The sequence below is a fragment of the Aphis gossypii genome, chromosome 1 (assembly GCF_020184175.1).
Source record: "Aphis gossypii isolate Hap1 chromosome 1, ASM2018417v2, whole genome shotgun sequence".
Classification (NCBI taxonomy): domain Eukaryota; kingdom Metazoa; phylum Arthropoda; class Insecta; order Hemiptera; family Aphididae; genus Aphis; species Aphis gossypii.
Genome location: NC_065530.1, coordinates 59,393,968 through 59,418,277, shown reverse-complemented (window position 1 = coordinate 59,418,277; position 24,310 = coordinate 59,393,968). Strand labels below are relative to the sequence as shown.

General features: G+C 26.4%; 1 protein-coding gene across 3 annotated transcripts in view; it reads right to left on the bottom strand.

Annotated features, from left to right (window-relative positions):
- Nucleotides 1–3,877: 3,877 nt before the first annotated feature.
- Nucleotides 3,878–24,310, bottom strand: part of LOC114128571 (RYamide receptor) — a 100,538-nt gene continuing 80,105 nt past the window's right edge. For all 3 annotated transcript variants that reach the window (XM_027993113.2, XM_027993114.2, XM_050204762.1), the window contains 4 exons: nt 16,012–16,197; nt 14,763–14,972; nt 14,634–14,702; nt 3,878–6,001 (listed from right to left, as the gene is read on the bottom strand). In XM_027993113.2, the coding sequence (XP_027848914.2) occupies nt 5,621–6,001; nt 14,634–14,702; nt 14,763–14,972; nt 16,012–16,197 (846 nt within the window). In that variant the 3' untranslated portion in view covers nt 3,878–5,620. The remainder of the gene's footprint in view (nt 6,002–14,633; nt 14,703–14,762; nt 14,973–16,011; nt 16,198–24,310) is intronic.

The window sequence follows — 24,310 nt, the reverse complement described above, 5'->3', positions numbered from 1 at the left end:
TTTAATGACCTGAATACACCAAAATTTAAGTTCTTTTATAATTATTATAAGCTTAATTTAGGGAAAATATCGTATTGAATTTTCAACTTTTAGCTATTAATACAAATTTTTTTTCAAAAACTGGTTTTGCGTAAAAATTCCAATTTTCCTTAATTTTTTTTGGTTTTTCCCGGTGATTTTGAAAACTATTAGGAATTTCAAAAAATGACCTCCCCAATACACCAACTAGATTCACTTTCAAACCGGAAAAGCTACTGAAGTGGAAAATCGAAGCATTATTTCGAAACGTTCTCGTGTATACAGACACACACACACACATACAAAACATAACATTGTAAAATCAATACATTCATCGCTCCGCTCAGAATCTAAAATATCACATGCTTTACATATAAAAACTAAACGAAATTGAGTGATTTTACAAATGTTCATTCTTATATTATTACATAATATGGTATAATTTTAATAAATCATAAAATATATTTTTCATTTATTCTTAAATAGGTAATTAAGAATGTAAAATAATAGTATATAAAAAATATGAAAATGTACATGTTTTATAATACGAATAACATTTGTTCATGGTAAAACAATATTGATGGTCTAAATCGAATATAGATAAAAACTATTATAATTGGTATTAAAAATCCACAATCACTAGCATATAGATCCAGACATAAGTACCTACCTACCTAATAACCTAATAATGTTGTTTCTATATGTACAATTATTTAAGGTATAGGTTGTTTATCAGTGAGTGAATGTTTTTTGACTAAAAATTTTTTGAAAGCTTTAAATGAATTTTTAGGTGCTCCAAAATGCTTTACTAAAACTTGTTTTACATAATGTTGTTGATGTACATGAATAGCACGTAGTCTATTTTAAAATAACATGAAGGTATTTGAGTTTAATTATTTTCCTTTTATTTTCCATTATAAATTGAAATAAAAAGTAAAAATTTAACTATAAATATGATTGTAGCTTATAAATGATTAATTTTTAAGTGGCAGTCGCCACTCACATAAATCACAGAACCTAGTACATACTATACATACTTCCATAAATGGCAGATACGTGAGTAATATCGGTAGTTAGTGGATGAAAGTGAGGGGAAACGGTAAAATGATTATAAAATTATATTAACAGTTTAAATATGGGTTATTTTAAATTTATATTTATTTATACCTATAATGAAATGATAACTGATATCGGAACTATTCATGTTTCATAGTTCAAATGTTTTTTTTTTTTTTTTATTAAGGAGTGACAATAATGAATAAAATTATCATTTTCATTCTAAATTAATTTCAGTTTATAAATAAAGCAAATAGGTGAATTTATCAAGCAATTCTGACAGCCCAAGTATCGACTATCATTACGATGAAAGGTTGTCATGATTCCCTCTACCTCACCTCCTCATCTTCATTTGTCACATTTGTTATTCCAGTGTACAACGATTCATTCAATTTGAGGAAAAGTGTTGATTTTAATGGCCACAGATACACACACATGCTACATATACGATTACGCAAAGTCCATGTATATACATGTAAATACACGATTCCGCATAATTTTAAATGCAACTTTGCAATTCCTAAAACAATATAAACATGATGGTAAGGGCCAAGTCACACAAGACTGATTTTGGCACGCGGTAAGCATACAATGGTAGCACCAGGTAACAAGCAATACTAGGGCGATACATGTGCGTTTTAACCGCGCGACAAAATCACTCTAACCATGGATAGAGCACAAGAAACATTTATAATAATTTTAGTCACTCATCATGAGTCATAAATGTACATTCATAAAAACGTAAAAAATTTCAAATTTACTTTTCTTATTAGCTTCACAGCTACTTGTTGTCAGTTTTTTCTAAAAAAACTAGTTTTTCATATTTTTCACAGTGTACAATGAATGCAATCATTTCACAAATGCACTATATACATTAAAAAAACTTCGCAGTATCGTATAGAACAATATAATATGGAATATCACCGAATTTATTGTCAAAATATACGAAAAACTGTTATTTTGAAAAAATCACATTATGTAGAATACTTGTTGAAAAATTAAGTTTTCAGATTCAAAATTTTACGTGTATAATCTAATGCATTGCTCAATTAATATACATTCATAAAATTGTAAAAAAATTCAAATTTATTTTTGTTATTGGGCCCACAGCCACTTGTTGTCAGTTTTTTCTAAAAAACTTAATTTTTCGTATTTTTCACAGTGTACAATTAATGCAATCAATTCACAAATGCACTATATACATTAAAAAAACTTCGCAGTATCGTATAGAACAATAATAATATGGAATATCTCCGAATTTAATGTCAAAATATACGAAAAACCGTTATTTTGAAAAAATCACATGATGTAGAATACTTGTTGAAGGATTGAGTTTTTAGATTCAAAATTTTACGTGTATAATCTAATGCTTTTGCTCAATTAATATACATGCATAAAAACGTAAAAAAGTTCAAATTTATATTTCTTATTAGCTTCACAGCCACTTGTTGTCAGTTTTTTCTAAAAAAACTAGTTTTTCGTATTTTTCAAAGTGTAAAATGAATTCAATCATTTCACAAATGCACTATATACATTAAAAAAACTTCGCAGTATCGTATAGAACAATGATAATATGGAATATCTCCGAAATAAATTTCAAAAAATATGAAATATTGTTTTTTTTAAAGTATCACATTTTGTAGAATACTTGGTGAAGGAGTAAGTTTTCGCATATTAAATTTCACGATATGATCTAATTCGATGACTCAGGAAGTCAGGAATAGTGAGCTTATTTCTATGTATATGCTTTTTTTTTCTTCTTTTTTTTTCTTTATTGTCATTTATCTTCACGAATCATAATTTATTACAATTTAAATCTATTCGTTAAATTTTATTTGTATATTTCTGTTTTTTTTACAAAATTTGATTTATGTCACTCATTAAAACGAAATTTTTTATATTCTTATTTTTTTTAAGTCAATAATTATGGTATAAGTTGCTTAATTTGTGAATTTTACATAAATATAAAAATCTTTCTTGCATATTTTTATGATTTTTACGCATATTTTTTGGCATATATCGATTCGTTTTAGTGCATAAAATTCCGTCTTCTACACATGGTGGATAACGAAAATCTCGATATAATGAATAGAACTATCGTTATTGTATTTTTATATTTTTTATGATTATAAATGCTTTAAATTTTTTATAATTAATTGCTGATCTTTTTTTGTTAATTTTATAACTACTATTTACCTGTTTAATATAAATGTATTCAATGTTGAATATAGCATCATAATATTATGCCATTATACTTTATGTTGAGGTGCTGATGATGTAGCCGCCTGATTAAATTACTTGCACGTTTTGCTAACTAACCACGAACAAATTTAATTTTCAAAAAATTACAATTTATATTAACAAGAGTAATTTATCAATTGTATGACAGCATTACCTTTAAAATTTAGCGGAGTCGTATATATATAATATATATATATGCATATGAAATTGCGGTGTCGTGTATGTATATCAGTGGTTATTAAAATCAACACTATTTCGCAAATTTGCGAAATCGTGTTATGGCCTTATTAGGCTAATACATGTAATTTTAAAAGTAAATACATTCTTTCAAATTACATAGCATAAAACTCACGTGACATTTTACATGAAGATGTGCGATGCATCCTGACGTACAATAAGCTTAATTAATTTAATGTAGGTAGTATAATAATGATTATTAATTATATAGACTAGCAAATTATTTTTATTATTATTATTTTTTTTTTGTTATAGATTATAGGAACTAAATAGGTTTGGATGTGTAGGTTTTTGTAAAAAAAAAAATAATTATTTTACAATGCCATTATATTTTGTACAGTGGTCGAAGTAGTTTTTAATTTATCCACAATATGTTAAACATTTTCTAAAATAACATATTTTTTTCGAATTTTCAATAAAATCACAAATTTTTAACCTATAAAATAATATACAAGTTATATTTTTATAAAAACATACAAAACTACGTTTTGTTAATTTCTATAATTGTTGTGGTAAACATAAAATGTGTTTTTATAAATATAATAGGTATTATAATACATTTTTTTTTTAAAGAAGAAGCATCATGACGCATATAATTTAACTTAAAAATCACCTTGCCCAATTTTTTTTTGAACCGATTTGACCATTGCACAATAAAAATACAACTTATATTATAAATGGCGTATGACTGATACTCTTTGTTTTATATGAGAAAAAATAACATCACAAAATGCATGTCGGACGAAAAGATGCGTTTCGCATTAACAGTAAAAATAATGACCATAATAGTAATAACAAGTAACGACTATTGAATACAAAAACCAAACACTTTACATAAAATACAGTACAAAATCAGCACACTTTTAGTAGTTTAAAACGCAATTTTTTTTTATGGTTACTGTGTCCAAAAAACTACAGACTTTTTAATTATTTTATAATTTGGAAATATTGATATATTTTTAAATTATAAAATGTATTACTTATAACTTATGATAATTGAAATAAATAAAAACTGTATTTGTCTGACTTAAAAAATAATATAAAAAAATACATTTAAAGAGTGTGGAAAAACATGAGTTTTAAGCACTAATATTATTTATCCATACGCACATGTTAATACAATCAATGTACTACTAAAATCGTAATTAAAATTCGACTTCTGTAGTGATTTTATGTGCGGTTATTATCATGCTATATTATCTGATGGCCTATAGTCTAAACAATAGTGCGATTTATTTTAGGTTTTTATTCAACTAAAAGTGTGCAGATTATTTCTGTATACAATATGAATCACAGGCGGAATTTTGGTGGAATAGGAGTATGATTGTTCTCTTTTGGTATTATTCAAAGAGCTGTTGAAATTTTACTCGTAAAAGATGAAAAAACAAAAACTAATGGTTCACGAGTGTATATTGAAATGTGATTCCGCTTTGTCGATGTTCGTGTTTTAAATTCATATTATTTTTTTTGAAATATTTAACTTGTATTTTAAATGTTTGAATAAGAGAAAAATGAAAAAGCGGAGATTTTCATCAATTTCCTATATAAATATGGTTACACATAACATATTTAATCCTTTTGTAATCTTAATTAACCAAACGTATAATAGGAATTACGTTTTGGATGGACTGATTTAAGCTGAAATCGTGTAATTTCTGTGGTTTTATCCATCATTACAAATTGGAAATTAATGAGTATTTTTTTTTACACTTTTGCAGAAACACATTACACATTCATGTAGTTAGTTGTTCTAGAAAAACAGTGATTTGAAAACGTCAAGTGATCGACAAATCACTGTTTCATAAGGGGAGGGGAAGGTATCTCTAACTGTGGTGACTTTCCGCACATCTCCTCCCACCTTATAGGTCCTGTGCCGCCTGGTGTATGCCGAAACGGAGCGATATAAAATACGTAAAGTGTGCGGTTCGCGCTGCTTGTCGATTGCCCGCCGGCGCGCCGTGCCCGAGTCCAAAAGAAAAGCGTGCGGTTCAGCGATAACGGCATTTTTCCTCCGGATGTCTGGCCGTCAGCTGGGACGCTGCACGAACGGTGGTTCCGGCGGCGGCGCTCAGAGCCTCTCCTCGTGCCAGTTCTGGCGGTTCCGGCCGTACGCCGCGGGCCGTCCGTTGAACGACTTGAGCCGCGACTTGACCGACACGAACGACGACGTTGTGTTGATCCGGTGCAGGCCGTCCGCCTGGCTGGGATCGTTGTGGCTGTTGTACCGGTGCGACTGGTGTTGCGTGGCCCTCAAATAGCCACCCAAACACCGCCCGAACCCGGGAACGTTGCGCAGGACGGCCGCGAAACCCGTCCGGTACCGGGTGTTCATCCAACAGTAGATCAGCGGGTTGTAGCACGTGTGCGACATGGCCAGCCAGTGGAACAGGAACCAGACGTACGGCAGACTGCTCCACGTGCTCAGCGAAGGTTCGTGGTCCCACAAGATCTGTATATATAACACACACGTACACGCATTGGTGATAATTATTTATCGTTTAACTATAATATAATATGTTACAGTTATCCGATCGTTTATGGCGGGGGGGGACTACATTGGCGACGTTGACGTGTATGATGGCCACACACACCATCGTTTATTTATTTTTTATCGTTATATACGTATCTACAGCTATGTCTTGTCACCATATTATTATTATATTGTTTTTTTTTTTTATAAAAAATGTTTTTAGCTTTAATATTACAAAAAAAAAAAAAAATACATCAAAATACTATGACAACCATCTGATATAACTGGATTACGATTCTTTGAGAAGCTTCCGATTGGTACATAAAAAATAAAAGTAGTATAGCACAGTTGTATATACTAGATATATTTCTTCTGCGAGGAAAATCGAGAAATTATAGATATGTTTTTGGGGTATAAACCATAAACTGTATATGAATTCTGCTTGGTCACGAGTAGGTTTTAAATTAATGTTTAGATAGCTGCCAAGAATGATGGGTATTCAGTCGCTATAGTAACAGATTTCAATAGATAACGTTACGCGAAATCGGTTACAGTCAGAAAAAAAGTCGTATCCATCACAAAAACATATCTAAAGTTAAAGCTGTCAACAATTTGTTATTTGTAAATTTATTATTGATATAGAAATGTTTATTTATAGTTGAAGTAAATAATTATATAAACTAATCATAATATCATTATAAATCATATAAATGAATAAAATATATTATTATTTTTATTATTACTAATTAGTATTGTATAACATTTATTAATATTAATTATTATTGATTGTTTGTTTTTATAATGTATGTACAATATATTGTATACATTTATATTTTTTTAGAGGCTCATCGCTTATCAAAACAAGGATTATATTATCTATAGCGATTGTCAATAGACGATTGACGATGTAGTGTAATATTATCATAATATACTACGTAAATAACTCTATACTGCTAAAATAAATAAATAATAATAATAAGTATTGTATAAATATTTTGTGTTTTGTAAATATCGTTTTAACACGACCTAAAATAGTTATCGATAATATTATGTATTATTACATTTGGTTTTTATCAAAGTAAATTACAATATCTACATAATTAATTATACGATGAACAATATTGTATGATTATAATCTGATTTCTAAAATATAAAATACTCTTGGAAATCTTTATAATTATATAATAATTGTCACTGCTATAATTTTGTTAAAATAAGAAATTAAAAATCAATTTTAACATTTGTCTCATTATTTATTCGTAATAAAAACATTAAAATTAATTGAATTTATTATTATTAGATATAATTGTTACTTTTATCTAGTCGAATTTATATTTACATTATATTTATTAGAGGTAAAATGTCTACAGACAGATTATATATTGTGTAATAATGGCGCCCTTTAATTGTTTGTCTCTAAGTAAAAATTCACTAAGGGGTATTGGTATTTTAGTGCACCAACTGGTATAAAAAAATTACTAGTATATTAGGTAATTATTTGAAATACCACGAGTATCGGTGACAAATATATACTGCTATCCTTTATCAAGGATATATTAGTATATATTATAGGTATAGATAGTTATTAAATAGTTTTATTTTGATGTTATACGCTCGTTTAATTAAGTAAATGGTTTTCAACTGATCCGCATAGTTTATATGAATATATTATGACTAATAATCATGAATCGGGATCTATAATAACGAAAATGATAATTAAGTCTCGATTTTCAATATACTCCTTAGAGAGAGGGTGTATCTACCATATGTTGTAAAAAGGTGTAAGTTTCATTAAGTTTTAAGTTTTAAATCAAATTTCATATGATCGAGTTAAGTTCATTATTATTATTTTACAGCTTAGAAAGCGATTTGAAAAATTTCAGGAATAGACTCAACGCGACTGCCCTCACATCGCGGGTGGTACGTAAATTACTTCCAAAATGTGGAAAAGGTAGTTCAAGTGGAAAAAAAGAAGAAGTCTTTTGCTAGAGTCATGGGTTCAAGTGCAACCATGTTTATTGTTAATAATATACAATACCTTGTGTTCTAATATTTCAGCGTCGTTTCCAGATTTAGACGCAAAATGTTTTCGTACTTCACTCCACCCAATCTACTTCATTCTTTCTGCGTTTATGTAAAGCGCACGAGATTACCCATATTTTATCAAGCCTGGTGAGTGTAGTAAAAGTATCGTATGGGCGTGTGCGTTAAGTGTTGTCCACAAATGAGGAGGCAGTAAGACGAAAAGTGGTTGCTGGTTTGAAATCGTAACTCGGGAACCGAAGTGTTTATGCGCCTGGCCTTAAATTTGAGCAAACGACGACTGGAAGAGGATAAATGGCGGAGAAGGATTATTGTAGTGAAGATATTAGATTTATAAGGTTTTTTGAATACGAGATAATAACGGGAGAGATGCCACCGAGAATAGCATAATGCCAATAAGATATAAAAAGAAGAAGGCTAAAAAATCTATTATCAGAAAATTAGTATATTATGAGATGAACGTTTAAAACAAAAGAAACGTGTTCAGCAATTTGCAGATAAATGCGGTTAGTTGCGATTCAGTTTATTTAATGTTGCTTTTAAACACGATATTTAGATATTAGGATAATTTGATTATATAGTTAATAATAATTACATTGATTACACATTTGTAATTTGTATTAGGTACGTTAGACAAAACAAAACTTACTTCTTTTATATACATTTTCTGCAATGTACATTTACAATTAAGTGTTAAGTTAAATAAAGCAATTAAAAAGAGTGCAACGTGAGAATTTTTGGACAGGAAATGGCCAAATTCAAATTATTTTTTTTTTTAGTTTATTTTACTCGAATAACAAATAATATACATAGATAATAGATATACTAGTACTTTGATATCCTAACTTATGTTACATTTTGTAGACATAATAATAGTTATTAATCTTAACGAAAAATTATTATTGTTGCTAATTGTTGAGTCTTTTTAAATTCGAAATGTATATTTCGTTTAAGCTAATGATATCATAAACACTATAAATACTCAATTATTCATATTGGTTTATTAAAAGCAAATTATTTAAATATCAAACTTTTTGATCAAATAGTTTATTATAATTATCTTTTACTTTTAATTTTAATAGTTTTACGTGTAATCAAGATTATATCAAATATGTTTTCAAATGAAATGCCCAAAAGCCGGAGGATACGAGAAAATTAACAGATATTTTCAAACAATGGCATTATTATTATACACGCAAAATTATAAATCCTTCGTAAAAAATTAACATTTATGTAAATTGTTTACAATCTAAGAGTAGATATTGGACAAAATTAAATTATTGTGGTTGAATTAATCATATTAATTTGTCACAAAATACTCAAGGAAATAAATTAAAGCAAAGCTTAAACACTAAATAAAGAATGGTTAACACTGCAGTGTAATAATCTCGTTGTGAATAATTCCTCTAAAACTATTCAAAACTCTATAAGTTGTTATGTAGTTGTAAAACATCTTAATTTATTAGCTATTGTCATGAAATACCTTGTAAAATTGATTAGCTTATTGTACCAAGTATTTAGAATTTATCAACTACTATTTATTAAGTTTGTTACGATAGGGGTATTACATTCCTAAAACGTGTTACGTTCATCGAAGAAAATAATAATATATATTCATTCTCCTGGGGAATAATAAATTGCTTAAAATATTGTTAAATTCGATTTATTATACATTATAATATGTAAGGTAAAAAGATGTAATAATAAAATATAAATTAGGTGCTATGAATCTTCATTGTTCCATTTCATTTATGAATCTATACATTTTAACGTTTAATTTTTGACTAAAAAATGCACCTTTCTCGTGTTCCTCTAGTTTTATTTATGAAATATTAACTACAATAATTATCTATAATCTGTCATAGTATAATGTCTTTTAAGTTTTATTAATATATTTATTTTTTTGGTGTCATAAATAATTACCATCATTAGCCTACTACTTTACCGTCATTACGATCCTGTTATTTACAATTTATTTGTTAGACCTATATATTCACGAAAAAATATTTGTATTAAAATATATTGTGTTTTGTGTTGTTTTTGTTGATATCTTGTAGCAATAGTATTTTCTAATTAATCTTCAAGTTATTATTTTTCAAATTACAGCAAAATTACATACACATTTTTTTTATTACTGTAGTACCTAACAATTTATAAGAAACCTTGTTTTAAAATGTCAAACTTTTTAACCAAGTATACATTTTTTATCGTTATTTATGGAAAAAAAAATCGTAAATGTCCAATGTCTATAAATAACTTTAATACTTATATAAACAATTGTAAGCACCTACGGTTGTTTGTTTTTAAATTAAAATACAAAATAATAAAATCAACTTTTTCAAAACTAGTTTTACGGAAAAATTCTCGATTTTTCCGATATTTTATTGTCATTTCTAATCAATGAGAAAAGTATTAGGAATTTTTACTTTTAACCTTTAAAGTACTTAACCAGATACGAGCTAATTCACAAAAAAATATAATATGTAAATTGAAGATTAATTTAGATATATTTTTTCTAAAAAAGTGTTTTCTTAACAAAAATAATAACTAAAATTCACACATTATAAAAAAAAAAATACAATACATCCATCCTTTGGAATCTAAAACAATAAAGAATAAAGATTATACTTTAATAGTTCTTATAAAAAATAAATTATATTTTGTGACTAGAAATATTGATTAATATTTATTCATGATGTTCATGTATTTATCAAATTTTATGGTTGTATATTTTATAAGTGAATTAACGGGTATTAATGTTATCGTATGTTATGTTTGACAATTTATTGAAAATATATCAAATCAATGATATATAAGTATTATTATCATAAATTCTATAGTTTTATAATAAAGTAACAGAATAAATTATGTAGTTAAATTTAAAATTATGATTTGATGAATAGATTTTTCTTTTCCGATGTACTTAAACATTTTATTAACTTGCAGAAAGTCTCTAGTTTATTAAAATTAAAGGAAAAATGCAGTGACAAAATATTGTGCGCCGTACGCATTAAAACATACTAAAAAAGTTATCAAAACACCCAATAATATTTGAAAACCGTTCGATCTAACACATCATGCCAAAAATACCTAAACTCAATCCATAGTTTTAAAAGACCATTTATGAATAATAATAAAAAAAATAGTTACATCCGGGGCGTGATTAAAGTCTATCCACTTGATGTTCGCATAACGATCAGATAATAATGTGTTAACTCTACAGTCATCGTCGGAAATTAAATGGAAATAAGAAGATTCCCATTTATTATGTCACATTTCTTCGGAATATGGCCGGAATTTGTTAGGGAATCTATAATTAAATTGCTAGCTTATAGTGGTGGATAGGTTTTTTATTTTTATTTGATTGAAAGGTTGGTTTATTGATTTAGAATCCATGAATTTTTATTGTACACGGGTGTGTTAAAAATGTCATGTATACGATTAGAGATTATAATTTTTTTTTTTTTTTTTTAATTAAATAATAACCAAATAAATTTAATTAGGACCCTATAGTTTAATAAACTTTTTTCGTATATATTTATAAATTATACGCAGTTAAAGGTTAAGAACATGATTACTTATCTAAAATCATTTCGTTTACAAAAAAGTTATCAATATTATTATAAAAATAATTTTCACAACATTTTATTTTTGTTAAAAAAGTAGAATTTTAGCCATTTAAAATTGTTATTTTTATTCTACATAATGTTTTTAAAACCTAAAGGTTAAAGACTTAAACTTAAAGTTTTAATAATATAATAATAACAAAATTTGCACCACTTATTTACCCGATTTTTTTATGTCATGTTAATATTATAAACAATTTTCTTAAATCATTGATTTTTATGAAATTTATTTAATGAAAAAAAAATTTATCTTTGTGAACTGAAACACTGAATAATGAACTCTATAATATTATACAGGTAAGTAATTTATTTAAATTCACAATGAAACCATTCAACTTCAAAGCGTAGATATAATTGAATGTAATCTGTTAAGAATAAAATATATAATTCAAAAGATCATAATACCTATATTGAAATAAAAATAATAGTAATTGAGCTGTATTCGTTTACGGTATGTTTTCGAACTGGTGAAACTTTTTTTTTTATAGAAAAACTTGAAGTAAATGTATTTTATTTTCTTTGACCGTAATTTAATTTAAATACGTTTTATTGGTTCTTATATTTACAAAAGTTGTAGTTGTCCACATGTATCACTACAGATTTTTATACAGTATCTATATAAGGTCGTTACTCGTTACGACTTACAAATCACATTACTTACTCAAATACATTTTTTTCTGCCACATTAATCTTCTTTTAGGATTTTTTTAGTAAATATCATGAACTACACAACATACATTATTATAGTTTTATAACCTTCAACTGTTTCAAGTAATATTTAAATTATTAAGGATAGGTATCATTATTTTTTAAGCAATACTGTAGTCATAGCGTTTTGTTAATTTTCTTCATTTTATTTTCTTCATTATATTCTCCGCAGAACTACTTTTCTCATGTTATATTTAATGATTTGAAGTTTGAAATCATCCACCTTATTTTAATATTTTCTGCTATACTTATTGTGTATTCGTAGTTTAATCTTGTTGTACCTTCATTGCGAAGTAATATAACTACACATTATACGTTGTATTATTCCGGCTAATATTTAATCAGATACTAACTATGTTACTTTCTAGTTTCTATTGTTATAATTTGTTTGTTAATTTTTTATTTAATTTCTTTGAATGAAAATATAGGTACCTACAAATAGTATAAGACAGAGATATTGTACAATACACATCATATGTTTTACTCGTAGATTTAATAAATTATGTATATTTTATTTGCATTTAATTTTTTTCCGCTATTGTTATTATAATTTAATCGTAGTATAGTAAGTAATTAACTCAAATAAAATTAAGTATTTTTGTGACAGTTGTTTAGACGATATTCAGATGAAATCAAGATTGCATGAAGTATAAAATATTTTAATAATATTATTTTATGTTATTTACGTATTATTTTGCCAATGAGCTCGTTTAAAATATTTAAATAAAATACTCTTTAGTTCATATAAAATCCTAGTTATTAATGTTATACGTTCGAATACTGTTGCTATAAAATACAGTTTCAAAAGTAATTAAATGATAATTTTCAATAAAAAATATTTCATTTTTAAATTAATTAATACATTTGTGTAAAATGAATTTATAATATTTAGACAAAAAATAAATAAAATAAAAGGATCATTTTGTGTAACAAGGTTATAGTGTTTTCGAGTAATTTATATTTGCATTTTATTGACACTCGATATATTGATATTTTCAATTATGGATATTCGTAAAATTACAATTTTACATAATAGTTACCTATTAATTATTTTAACAGTAATAATTTATAATACTAATAATATTAATATTATGTATGTTTAACACCTTAGACGATTTCAAATAAAATCTGAATTAATGCTCATTTTTTTAAGTTAATAAAAATAATTTGTATAATATACCTACTACTCATGTAAGTAAATTCAAAAATATTGTTTCCATTTTGGATAATATAAAATGGATTCGCGAAATTATTTGTAAATAATTTTAAAGTTAATGCTTTGTTAATTATTTTTTTACTATTTAATTAATACCAATTATATTTTTTCCAATTGTTAAGAAGCTTTTGTAATAAAAAGATGAATACATTTTTGAATTGTATAAAAAGAAAAATGTTTAACATATTGTTATAAAGGAATTTTAATAATCCTCTAAGTTATTGTTTTTTTTTTTTTTTTAATGATAATATGACGTTATGCTTTATAAATCTGGAAAAGTTTTATGTATATTACATTTTTACCTTATTTAATAATAAACTTTTTTGTTTTATTATTTTTGGGCGTGTTTAAAGTGCACTCAATACCCGAACAACAGTTAATCAATATATAAGTAAAATACCAAAAATATTTCCATTTGAAAAGTCATCGTTTCTCCTGTCATGTCAATTTTTTCATGTAAATAAAGATAATATATATATTAATTATAATTTATAATATTGTTATGTATGCTAACGATGTTATTTTTTTCAGTTCTTAGGGAGAAACGTTTAATAGTTATAATAGGGTATTGACGGTAGCACATTTACAATCCTTAGAAGTTACTTCAGCTAAATATAGATAATAATACAAACATTTTTAAATAATTATTTTTTAATTGGAAACTTATATATAATAATAATACAGCAATTTTTATAAAATTAATTATTAATGATAATATCATAATGCACTTGTCTAAAATTTAAAAGTATCAAAGTTTTTAAACGATTTTTTATTAATTGATTGTTTAATAAATTATAAAAAAAAGCTGTCAAGCATATTTATTATTCATTAGATGATTTATTTAATGTCATGTTAATCACTTTGTACTTAAATACACTTTTGTGTAAAAAAAGTAACACGTATTTTAGCAATTAATAAAGTTTTATAATTTACAAGTTTATATTTCGATTTAATAATATTATTTATATTCAATTTAAAGTAAAAACATATATGCATAATAAATATAAAGTACACTCACCAGAAGTATATTATATGGTAGCCAACAAACTGTGAACGCTATTACCACAGTCACCATCATTTTTATCATCTGTAAAAATCGAAAAAGTGCATGACAGATATGAAAATCATAATTGATCGAAAATATTACTTTTCTCTTCGACTTAGCCATTCTAACGTCTCTGGAGTTCTGAGCCTCGCCTGGAGTCCTTTTGCCCCATACAACTACCCCGATGTTGACATATGTAAATAGAAGAACAGCGAATGGTATGCAATATTGAAGAACTAACAATGCTACATTATAGTAATGTCGGACGTTCTCACTTGACCATTTCTCGTTGCAAATATAAAGTCCACATTCCTAGAGAGTGAAAAAATGTATTAATTGAAGTAAGTACTAAAATAAATTGGTATAGAAGTTAATTAAAAATACTTGTACATCATAGGACAGAATCACTATTAGTGAATTAAGAAAATATACAATAGCCTATAGGTAAACATAAACTATAAAAGAAAACATATTTTTACAAGTTTCCACGTATATACCTTACACGTTAGAAGTTGTTTACTAAGATCTCGAGGTATAGGTACATAATATTAGTCTTTCATTTTGATATTGTTATTGATACTTATTCTTAAACATATAAAACAAATGAATTATTTAAAAAAAATGTTTTCAATAATATTGTTTTAAATATAATGATGATGTGTTATCTTTGTTTAGAGTACCTATATAAAGTTATTGTTTGATGTAAAAACTAATACAAAAGACTATTGTTATTGTTCTGGGAGAGTGAAGAACTTACATAAAGCAACTTACAATCTGTCTTCGTCATATAGATGGACTGGTTAATAGGTAGGTGGGAAGTGTGAAAAGTTATTTGTCAACAAATAGTATAGAGTTTACAATCGCAATAAAATCACTTTTGGAAAAAGTGCACTTTTATATTTTGTTTTTTCACCAAACATTTTTCAACCAAGTTGTTATTACACTTGTTTAACTTATAAAATTGTGTTTCAAAATTTTATTTCATGTGTACACTATACAGTACACATAAATATTAATTTATGAGATTTTATTTTTAGACGAGTGTTTTGTATTATAACATTTGTTTGGTATTACAGCAAAACTTATATGACAGACAGTTACAGAACCATAAAAGTGTTCGTTATAAACGGGTGTCCGTTAAGACAGGTTTCACTGTAGATTTAAAATTAATTTAGTCAAATTTTTCATCCTTTAAAGAGGCAAGTTTCTTGATTTTTAGTTGAATACACTTATGGTACAAGTATTGCTGCAATTAATTTGAATTCAAAAAAAAATAAAAAATAAAAAAAATAAAAAAATCCTAAATCTTAAACAACCGAAAAAATAATTTTATGTATCGTAATATTACAACCTGATGCCAACTCGATGGCTGCTCCAATGTGGTAACTAGAAGTATTGGAAACGCTGTGATTACAGCGACAGTCCAAACTAATGCTATTATGTATTTGGCCTGATGTCTGCTGGCTCTTGGTTTCAGTGGCCACATGATAGCAATATATCTGTCAACGCTAATGGCTACCAACGTGTATGCACTCACCTGTACAAAACACGATAGTACAAGATCATTAGTTAGTTATAATAAGAATGTATTGATTTTATGGTGATGATTTTTTTTTTGGGGGGGGGGGGGAGTGATTACACAATAAGTTTTTCTTTATATTATCATAGTACATTTTTTTACGCATATGGTCCACATCATATTTCTAAGATATATGAACAAATCCATACAGTATATGTTAAAACTAATATAACGAATCTATCAAAAAATAATATGGTTATTAAAATATATTAGAAAATACAATAAATGTTTAGTAAAATATTTCTTTATTTGAATGTTATTTAATAAGTAACGGTACGTAAAAATGTATAATAAAAATTACAATTGTTAATAAACAAAAAGCAAGAATGAACATGATCAGTAGCAAACTGCCGAATATATATCTAAGGTTTGGTATGTACACAATTTATTTATATACATATTTTTGATATTCTTATTTAATCGCAATAAAGAAATAAATACCAATAAAAATATGGAGTAGTAAGGTTACCGCTTTGCTGTTTATTAGATGTCGAGTGGGTCACCTCAACACCGTAAAACAATAAGTTCATGGTATTCATCTAAAATTTTTAAAATTTCATTGTGTATAGTAGAATACATAATATGTATTATAAGCACCTACAAAAATAATGTTTTTAAATTATAACAAAATAATAAGCATCATCCTTTAAATAGGTATATCATTTTATCAAAAATTAAACTTCAAATAAACATTAAAAAATGTGCCTTTCTTTTAAATATTTGTACTTATCCGAAATAAAAAACTTATGTAGGATCTCGTATTACACTTTCAAGCTTTTTGAACTAGCGAAAAACTTTTATTGGCATAAAAAAACAGTTTTAAGTCTTTTTAAGAATGTAGGATATTAGTGAGACTTCTACAAATAACCTAAAATAATCAAAGGAATATCGCCTTACCATTTAAAACAATAATAATTAATATTATCTATGAATTTATTTTTTATAAAAATATCCTTAATTTATTTTCAGGTTGATCTGTTAAAATATTCTTTAAGTTTTAAAATGTGTCGTTCTACATATCGGGTTTTGATAAACTTGCAAGATGATATATGATATATCATGTATGAGGTATTTAAGAGTTGGTATTTTGTTAAAACTTTAGAAGATTATAACAGTATTCAAACTTATATAAACATTTATAATACAGTACGTATTCCACAATGTATAATAAAATATAAATATGTACTGTAATTAAGGAAGTAATAAGACATTATTGATATTTATAATTAACATTAAATTTTACATACAATTTTATATATAATAATATAATTTTTAATTATGATAAATGAATTGTTTTTTACTGTCTGTTTTGAAATTTTAATTTTGAATAGGTACTGGGAAATTTAATTAAAGCTTTATTGTTAATCATCATTTTAGTTTTACTGAATTATTTAAAAAAATATCGTTTTTTTTGTTTTTAGAATACCATGGTTTCTCAAACTAAAAATAATTATAAAACTCTGGTTTACGTTAACGTGAGTGATGTGAATTAAGCGACCATCAACCATGCTATCGCTATGGATACTTTGTTTACTTTCTGATTTTATGAACGTACATAATTATTTTTATTTTTGAATATTCATACCAAATTCCGTAAGGTTGTTTGACACGTTCAGTCATTAATTTCTTCAGAGTTTTAAATGTCAAAGTATTATAACCGGAAACATACTAAGGATTAAGGATATAATGTTTAAACTTTCATTAAGTGTTAATGTGTTTTAAACTGTAAATGTTAATTTAAATTGTAAACTGTAATCTACAAAATAGAATTCATAGTTTTAATTATTTGTGGTTTGATGGTCTTAATGCCTATTGTACGTGTTTATTTTCAAGGCGTATATAAAAGAGAGTATCTTATATAGTTTTATTAACTGTTTATTTTAATAAATTAAGCTTCTATTTAAACATCATATTACAATTTTGTTTTGTACGCCGTTCACGTTAGGCACAATATAAGAGTAGGCCAGGGAGTACTATTTTGAACATTAAAAGTTATTGTTTTTCTTTAGCAATGCGTTTTTCAGTTATTTTAAGTTTTAGCTATATACCTACAAATGAAGTAGCTATAGAAGATATATAGAAGATCGCACATGATTTAATGATTTGTAAGATAGACTAAAGTTAATTAAAAAGAAAAGTTTATGATAAAACAAATAAAACATGTAAAAACAAAAAATAATTTTACATTATAATTATTTAATATGTTCAAGGGACCTAACTTTGATAATTGAAATGTTATTTTTCAACACGGCAATGATGTACCTCTATTTTGCCTAAGTATTGTAAATAAAAAAAAAAACAAGCATAATATATAATAATTATTGAGTGTAATATGAAAATATTAATAAAATCATATTGCGTTATAAAACTTAAACTACAATGTTAATAAATTAAGCTGTTTACTCAAAATTTTTCGGACAGAATTGAATAACTTTTCATTGTTTAATACCATTTGATAATATACAGTTTTTTAAAAGATATTTTTTTAAAGTATTCGAGGGAATGCAGATACTCGTCCTAAAAAGTATTTGAAATGTGTATTTAAACATTGAATAAAAAGTATTAAAGTATAAATAAAAATACTTTAACAAAATATTTGTTGATATTTTTAAATTTTTTTCTCTTATAAATCAACTAAACCAAATTTTTTTTTAGCGATTTTTTGTCTTAAATAAACTACGAGTATGAGGCATTTTACACCATACTATTTGATGTAATTGTAAATGTTAATATTTTTTATTTGTCGATGTATTTGAATTGACAGTTATATAATATGGTTCATTATTAAGTAGCGTAAAAATATTCTGTACATTTTCATATAATATTTTGAATATATTTTTTTACTTGTTTAATTTGACTATACTAAAAATAGGATATATATAAACTAAAATCAAGTAATGTTTGATTTTGAATATTGCATATTACAAGACTGATAATATATTAAATTATCATTGTTGTAATAATGGTGTCGGATAATAATTACGTTTCGTATCGTTTTACACCCGTGAGCTTATCAGGACCAGTGTTCGGAACAAATAACGACGGTTCCTCAACATAAAATCAAATAGGAATATAGGATAAAAGCCAGAACCAGATAAAGTTTATCTAAATTTGATATTTCGTACACAATATATTTGCTCAGTTGATGGAGTCGAGCCTATAATACACTCGTTCGTATACGTATATACTATAATATACTGATTTCATATTAATATATTAATTATGCGGCGTTCGTTGAGACTATAGTAAGGTTTTGATATTTAATATAATATATAGTAGCAGGTAGTCGCAGCGTATTCGCACTGTTAATTAATATGATATTATATTATATTTTAATGACACATAAAACATTGACTCAAATTCGGTGGGAATGGAACATTACACTGATTAATAGGTTATTGTATAAAAGAAATTTTTTTTGTCATTCGCTAGGGCGGTAAAGGCGATTTGTATAACAGCGCGTACGCTGGAAAATAGCCAATTTAACGGCGGAGAAGAATAAAAACAAAGCAGAGTAAAAACAAAGAAACTCGACGATAACTTACAATCAGTAGAATATATAAGCCCATGACGGATTTGTTACACGTCGGCACAAAATACGTCGTTTTAACCATCGTATATGCACACAGAATATTATGGGCACGGGACTATAGCCGACACACGTTCACTGACGTCATCTCTACTCATCAAAACAAATATTGCGGTCGCATATTGATATTACTATTATTATTATTGCTGCTACAACGTGAATATCCTTTTACGTTTGCGAATATCTTTTTCCACGGTTTCCACGGGTATTGTTATTTCGGTCGAGTATATTCCACTCAAGTGGAACTTCATCCAACGGCTTATTATTTCGACCTTTACGCATTTTGGTTTGTATACACTCGAAAAACGTAAACCGAAAACGTTCGTCGTTGGCACGGCGCACTGTTTGGTTTGTACCGCCGTACAATATCTACGATCATCAGCTGTGCAAGGCCGCGATTACACGTACGTGTTTTTTATTTTGGACGCGGATTTTGATTTTCCACGCCATCGGACTTGACGAGGTCGACATTCGTCAGAAAATAGCCGTGACAGAGGCCGTATTAAACGAACGCCACACGTGCACGTGTTTCTTATGAACGTGCAACATACCAAATTTGCTTTTAAGCTCGTTCCTGTTTCAAATCTTAAAATAAAGTGAAATATTGATCTAGTATCTAACTTTTTAAAGATAAGAATATTATCTGTGATTTAACATGGTTTTTGTACGATGTTTTAATTTTTTAGCAAGTTACAGTACCTGTAAAATTCTCATAATTCGCTTTAAAATGAAACTTTTGTAAAAAAAAACCAGGCGGAACCATAACTAATGTACCTATATATATGTTTAAGTTTGATGATAGATCAATTCCCTCTATTATTAAGAGTTTTTTTCACAATTGCAGTATCAGAAGACATAAAAATTCGCTGTATCGTATCCTACGTCCGTTAAACGTAGACAACACGTCATGTGGGTGTGGCTTTTTTTTTAAAAGTATACTATTATTTCTGTTTTCATTCCGTTGTCATTGTTCTCTGAGCTAGGTGGAAAAAAGTGCATAATTATTGAGCTGCTTTTTCTCACCTCGAGTCGACGCCGCGTTTTTTCGGATGTCCCTCGGGCGTCATGCCCTATTGTTCGTCACCATAATACGCAACACTGCAGATACCGTTGGTCGAACGAATAAAAGACTACGACTAACGTGCGCGCCCGATCTACACATATAATGGTATTATGTGACAAATGAAAGAAAACATACTATTTATCACAATTCGCCTGGGCAACAACTTTAAAAGTTCTTTTAAAATATATTTTAAATAACGATATACTGTTTCGCAATACTTATATTTTATGTATAGGTATAAATAATTATATTTGTTAACTGTTTAATATGTCGTAAGTAGGTACTAATGATAAAATTATATTTTGTAATCATTTCTTCTTTTCTACGGTTTTAATTTGAAATGTTATTTAAATCGCTATTCAAACGTCAGATTTATTTTGTACATCTGCTTTGACTTTTTCCAATAACATTTTACGTCATACATTCAAATTTATGAAAATATGAAGTTTTATAAATAGGGAATAAACACGAATATTTCTATTAAATCTTCTAAAGTTATAAGTAGGTACCTAATTTAAATTCTAAAATTATTCAGTTGACGTTTTTGTAAAATATTGTTGAAATTTAAATTTTTGGTTACACTAAATAAAGATAAGTAATAATAAATGACATTCAAATTAATATGGGTGCAAATCTAAAAACGTAAAAATATTAATAAAACGCAATAAAGAAACGTGAAAATGTAACTCTATAGCTTATATGCAAAAAAAAGTTAAATAAGAATTTATTTGGAAAATTTATGTAATAAAAGTAATTCATATTATAAAAAACAATGTGTATTATTTCAATTTAAAAATTTTTTAGGAGCAAAGTATTTTTAACAGTTGTAAAGAAAATAATATTGCAAGTTTTAGTCTATGTAAAACAGAATCATTTAACTTACAACCCTCAGGCCATATATTTTGATCATAGATAAGTTGTTAAGCTGGTTGGTTAACTTTCTGCAAATTATTCGACAATTTATATTATCTATAGTGTTTTTTGTTTAATTAGCCATTAGGTATAATATAAATATTATAGTTATACATCTAACAAAACAACAGAAAACTTTTTTCAAGCGCAGGAAAAATACACTTCATTAAATTTAAGCAAGGTAGATACTACCTAAAAATATATACTTATACCTATTGATTATGTTGATATTTTTATAGAATAAATAATTATAAATGCGATAAAATAATTTATTTTTATGTTAAAATGTGCATTTCATATGATAATAAATCATATTACCATAGATATGGTGTGGTGCAATGAATATAGATTTATACCCAAGTTGGATGTATATAAATCCACCTTTTATATACCTAGTGCTTAATGCTTATCATTGACCATTGTTTAGCATAAAAGTTATAATAACTAGTAGACAATTGATAGTTACTCTAGTTTCTATATTTTCCATATCTTTATGACCCGTCTGGAAAATAAGGGAAATATGTAATAGTCTACCATACTACATTTTATTATTCTGATTTATTTATTTTATTTTAACTTGGAAATAACCATTGATCTAATCAGTATTAACCACGTGAAATTAATAATAATTGAACACAATTTATTCGTACAAAGATAGATCAAGAACTATTATTAAAATATATTATATGTATTTAAGTAATTATTTTCTTAGATTAAAAAACATAAGCACAATTTGGGGAGTGCTTGGAATGTTTATCGCCACAAAATTTTGTATGGTATCAGTAAATTGTACTTGGTTATAGTATGTTATAGATATTCAGTTATATTTATTTCTCAAATGTTGTTCGTTTTTTAATAAAAACAAATATACTTGATTATTATTAGAGGACGAAGCTTCTCGCGAGTCATTTTGATCGACATAAATTTTTACCTTCATATATTTAAATCAAATTGTGCCTATGTTAAGAAATAATAATAAAAGTTTGTTGAATTTTGCAAGATCAACTATAATCGAATTACTGTTCCGTGACATGCTGAGTAAAGTGTGCGGGCGTATAAAATAAATTACATAATCTAAAGAAATACGAAACAGAAGTGTTGAAGGAGAATCAGAACACTAAACAATATCAGTTAGAAGTGTTTTCAAAAGTACCTATAAATCAAGTAGTAACTTTATTTATTTCAGAATTGTATGGAACGTGTAATGAAAGTGAGTTGTGGTGCATAAGGAGATTGTGGGTATCTACAAATATTACGTACATTTCAAATAAAGTAAAGTACATCAGTATTGAATAAAGTATAGTCAGTTTTAGTTTACTTTTTATGGGACCGAATAATTGAACGACGTCAAACGAGACGATGCGAACCTAAGTGGATTGGGCACTGGCATTTGTTGTCTTTTATGTGTGTAACATAGTACAAACTACCCACTTTTGTGTCCATCGTAAGAGTTGTATCGTTGATCGACGTACTAAAGTGACAAAGTAAATTTGAATTCAGTGAGAGAATACATGTAGCTAAAAAAAAAAAAATTACCTGACCAACTCGACCAGGCCACTATTTTGAATTTAATTTACTGATTTCTAAAAATTTTAATTGAAAGTTTGAACATTCTTGAAAATATAATTTATTACTCGTAATCGAAAAGTCTTAAAACGCAGTCACTGCTAATGAAATAAAAAAATATTTAATCCATTTTCTGTAGTTTACAATAATTATTATAACTGTATAGTCGGAAATCAATATCTATTAATAAAGAGAAAGCCATTCATTATAGTATGCGTTGGTATTTGTATTGTTTTTTTACTAATCGATTAATAATTAATTGTTGTCTTAAATAAACCATATAATTATTACGATGTTCAATTAATTAATATGTGTAATATATTGGTTAGTATAAAATATATATTGTATTTAACATTTTAATATGATGCTTGTCACAAACATACTTACGGATTATCTGTCAAACAGATATTTGTAAATTATATTAAATTGTATACCAATATTACAGAAGGCAGTATCCTTTAAACTATAAGACCCTTAGAATTAATAATTAATAATCTACAATCTACACACTAAATAATATTTATTGATAGAATCGTTTTCCTCCTTTATTTAATGTTTTATGTAATTACCACGAGTGTGTATTATTGATTAATAAATGTACCTATACAAACATAAATGTAGGTACTACTTAAATTTATCAAATTCATACAGATATTAAACTGTAAAAACGAGTTTTGTTTACTTATTTTCATAATTATTTGAATGTTGCACGGTGCCTTGTTGTAACTTACATTTAATAAAACAAAAAAAAAAAACAAAATAGACATGTAAAACTACAAATAATTCATTATGCAATTAGTAAAGAAAAACGTGTTTGGATTATATTCAATTTTAATGACAAGTTTAATAATATATTGTGTTAGTTTTGTTAGCTGTTTGTTTATTCGAAAATAATTCAAGAATAAATAAATATAATTATTCCGAGGTTGTTACGTGTTGTA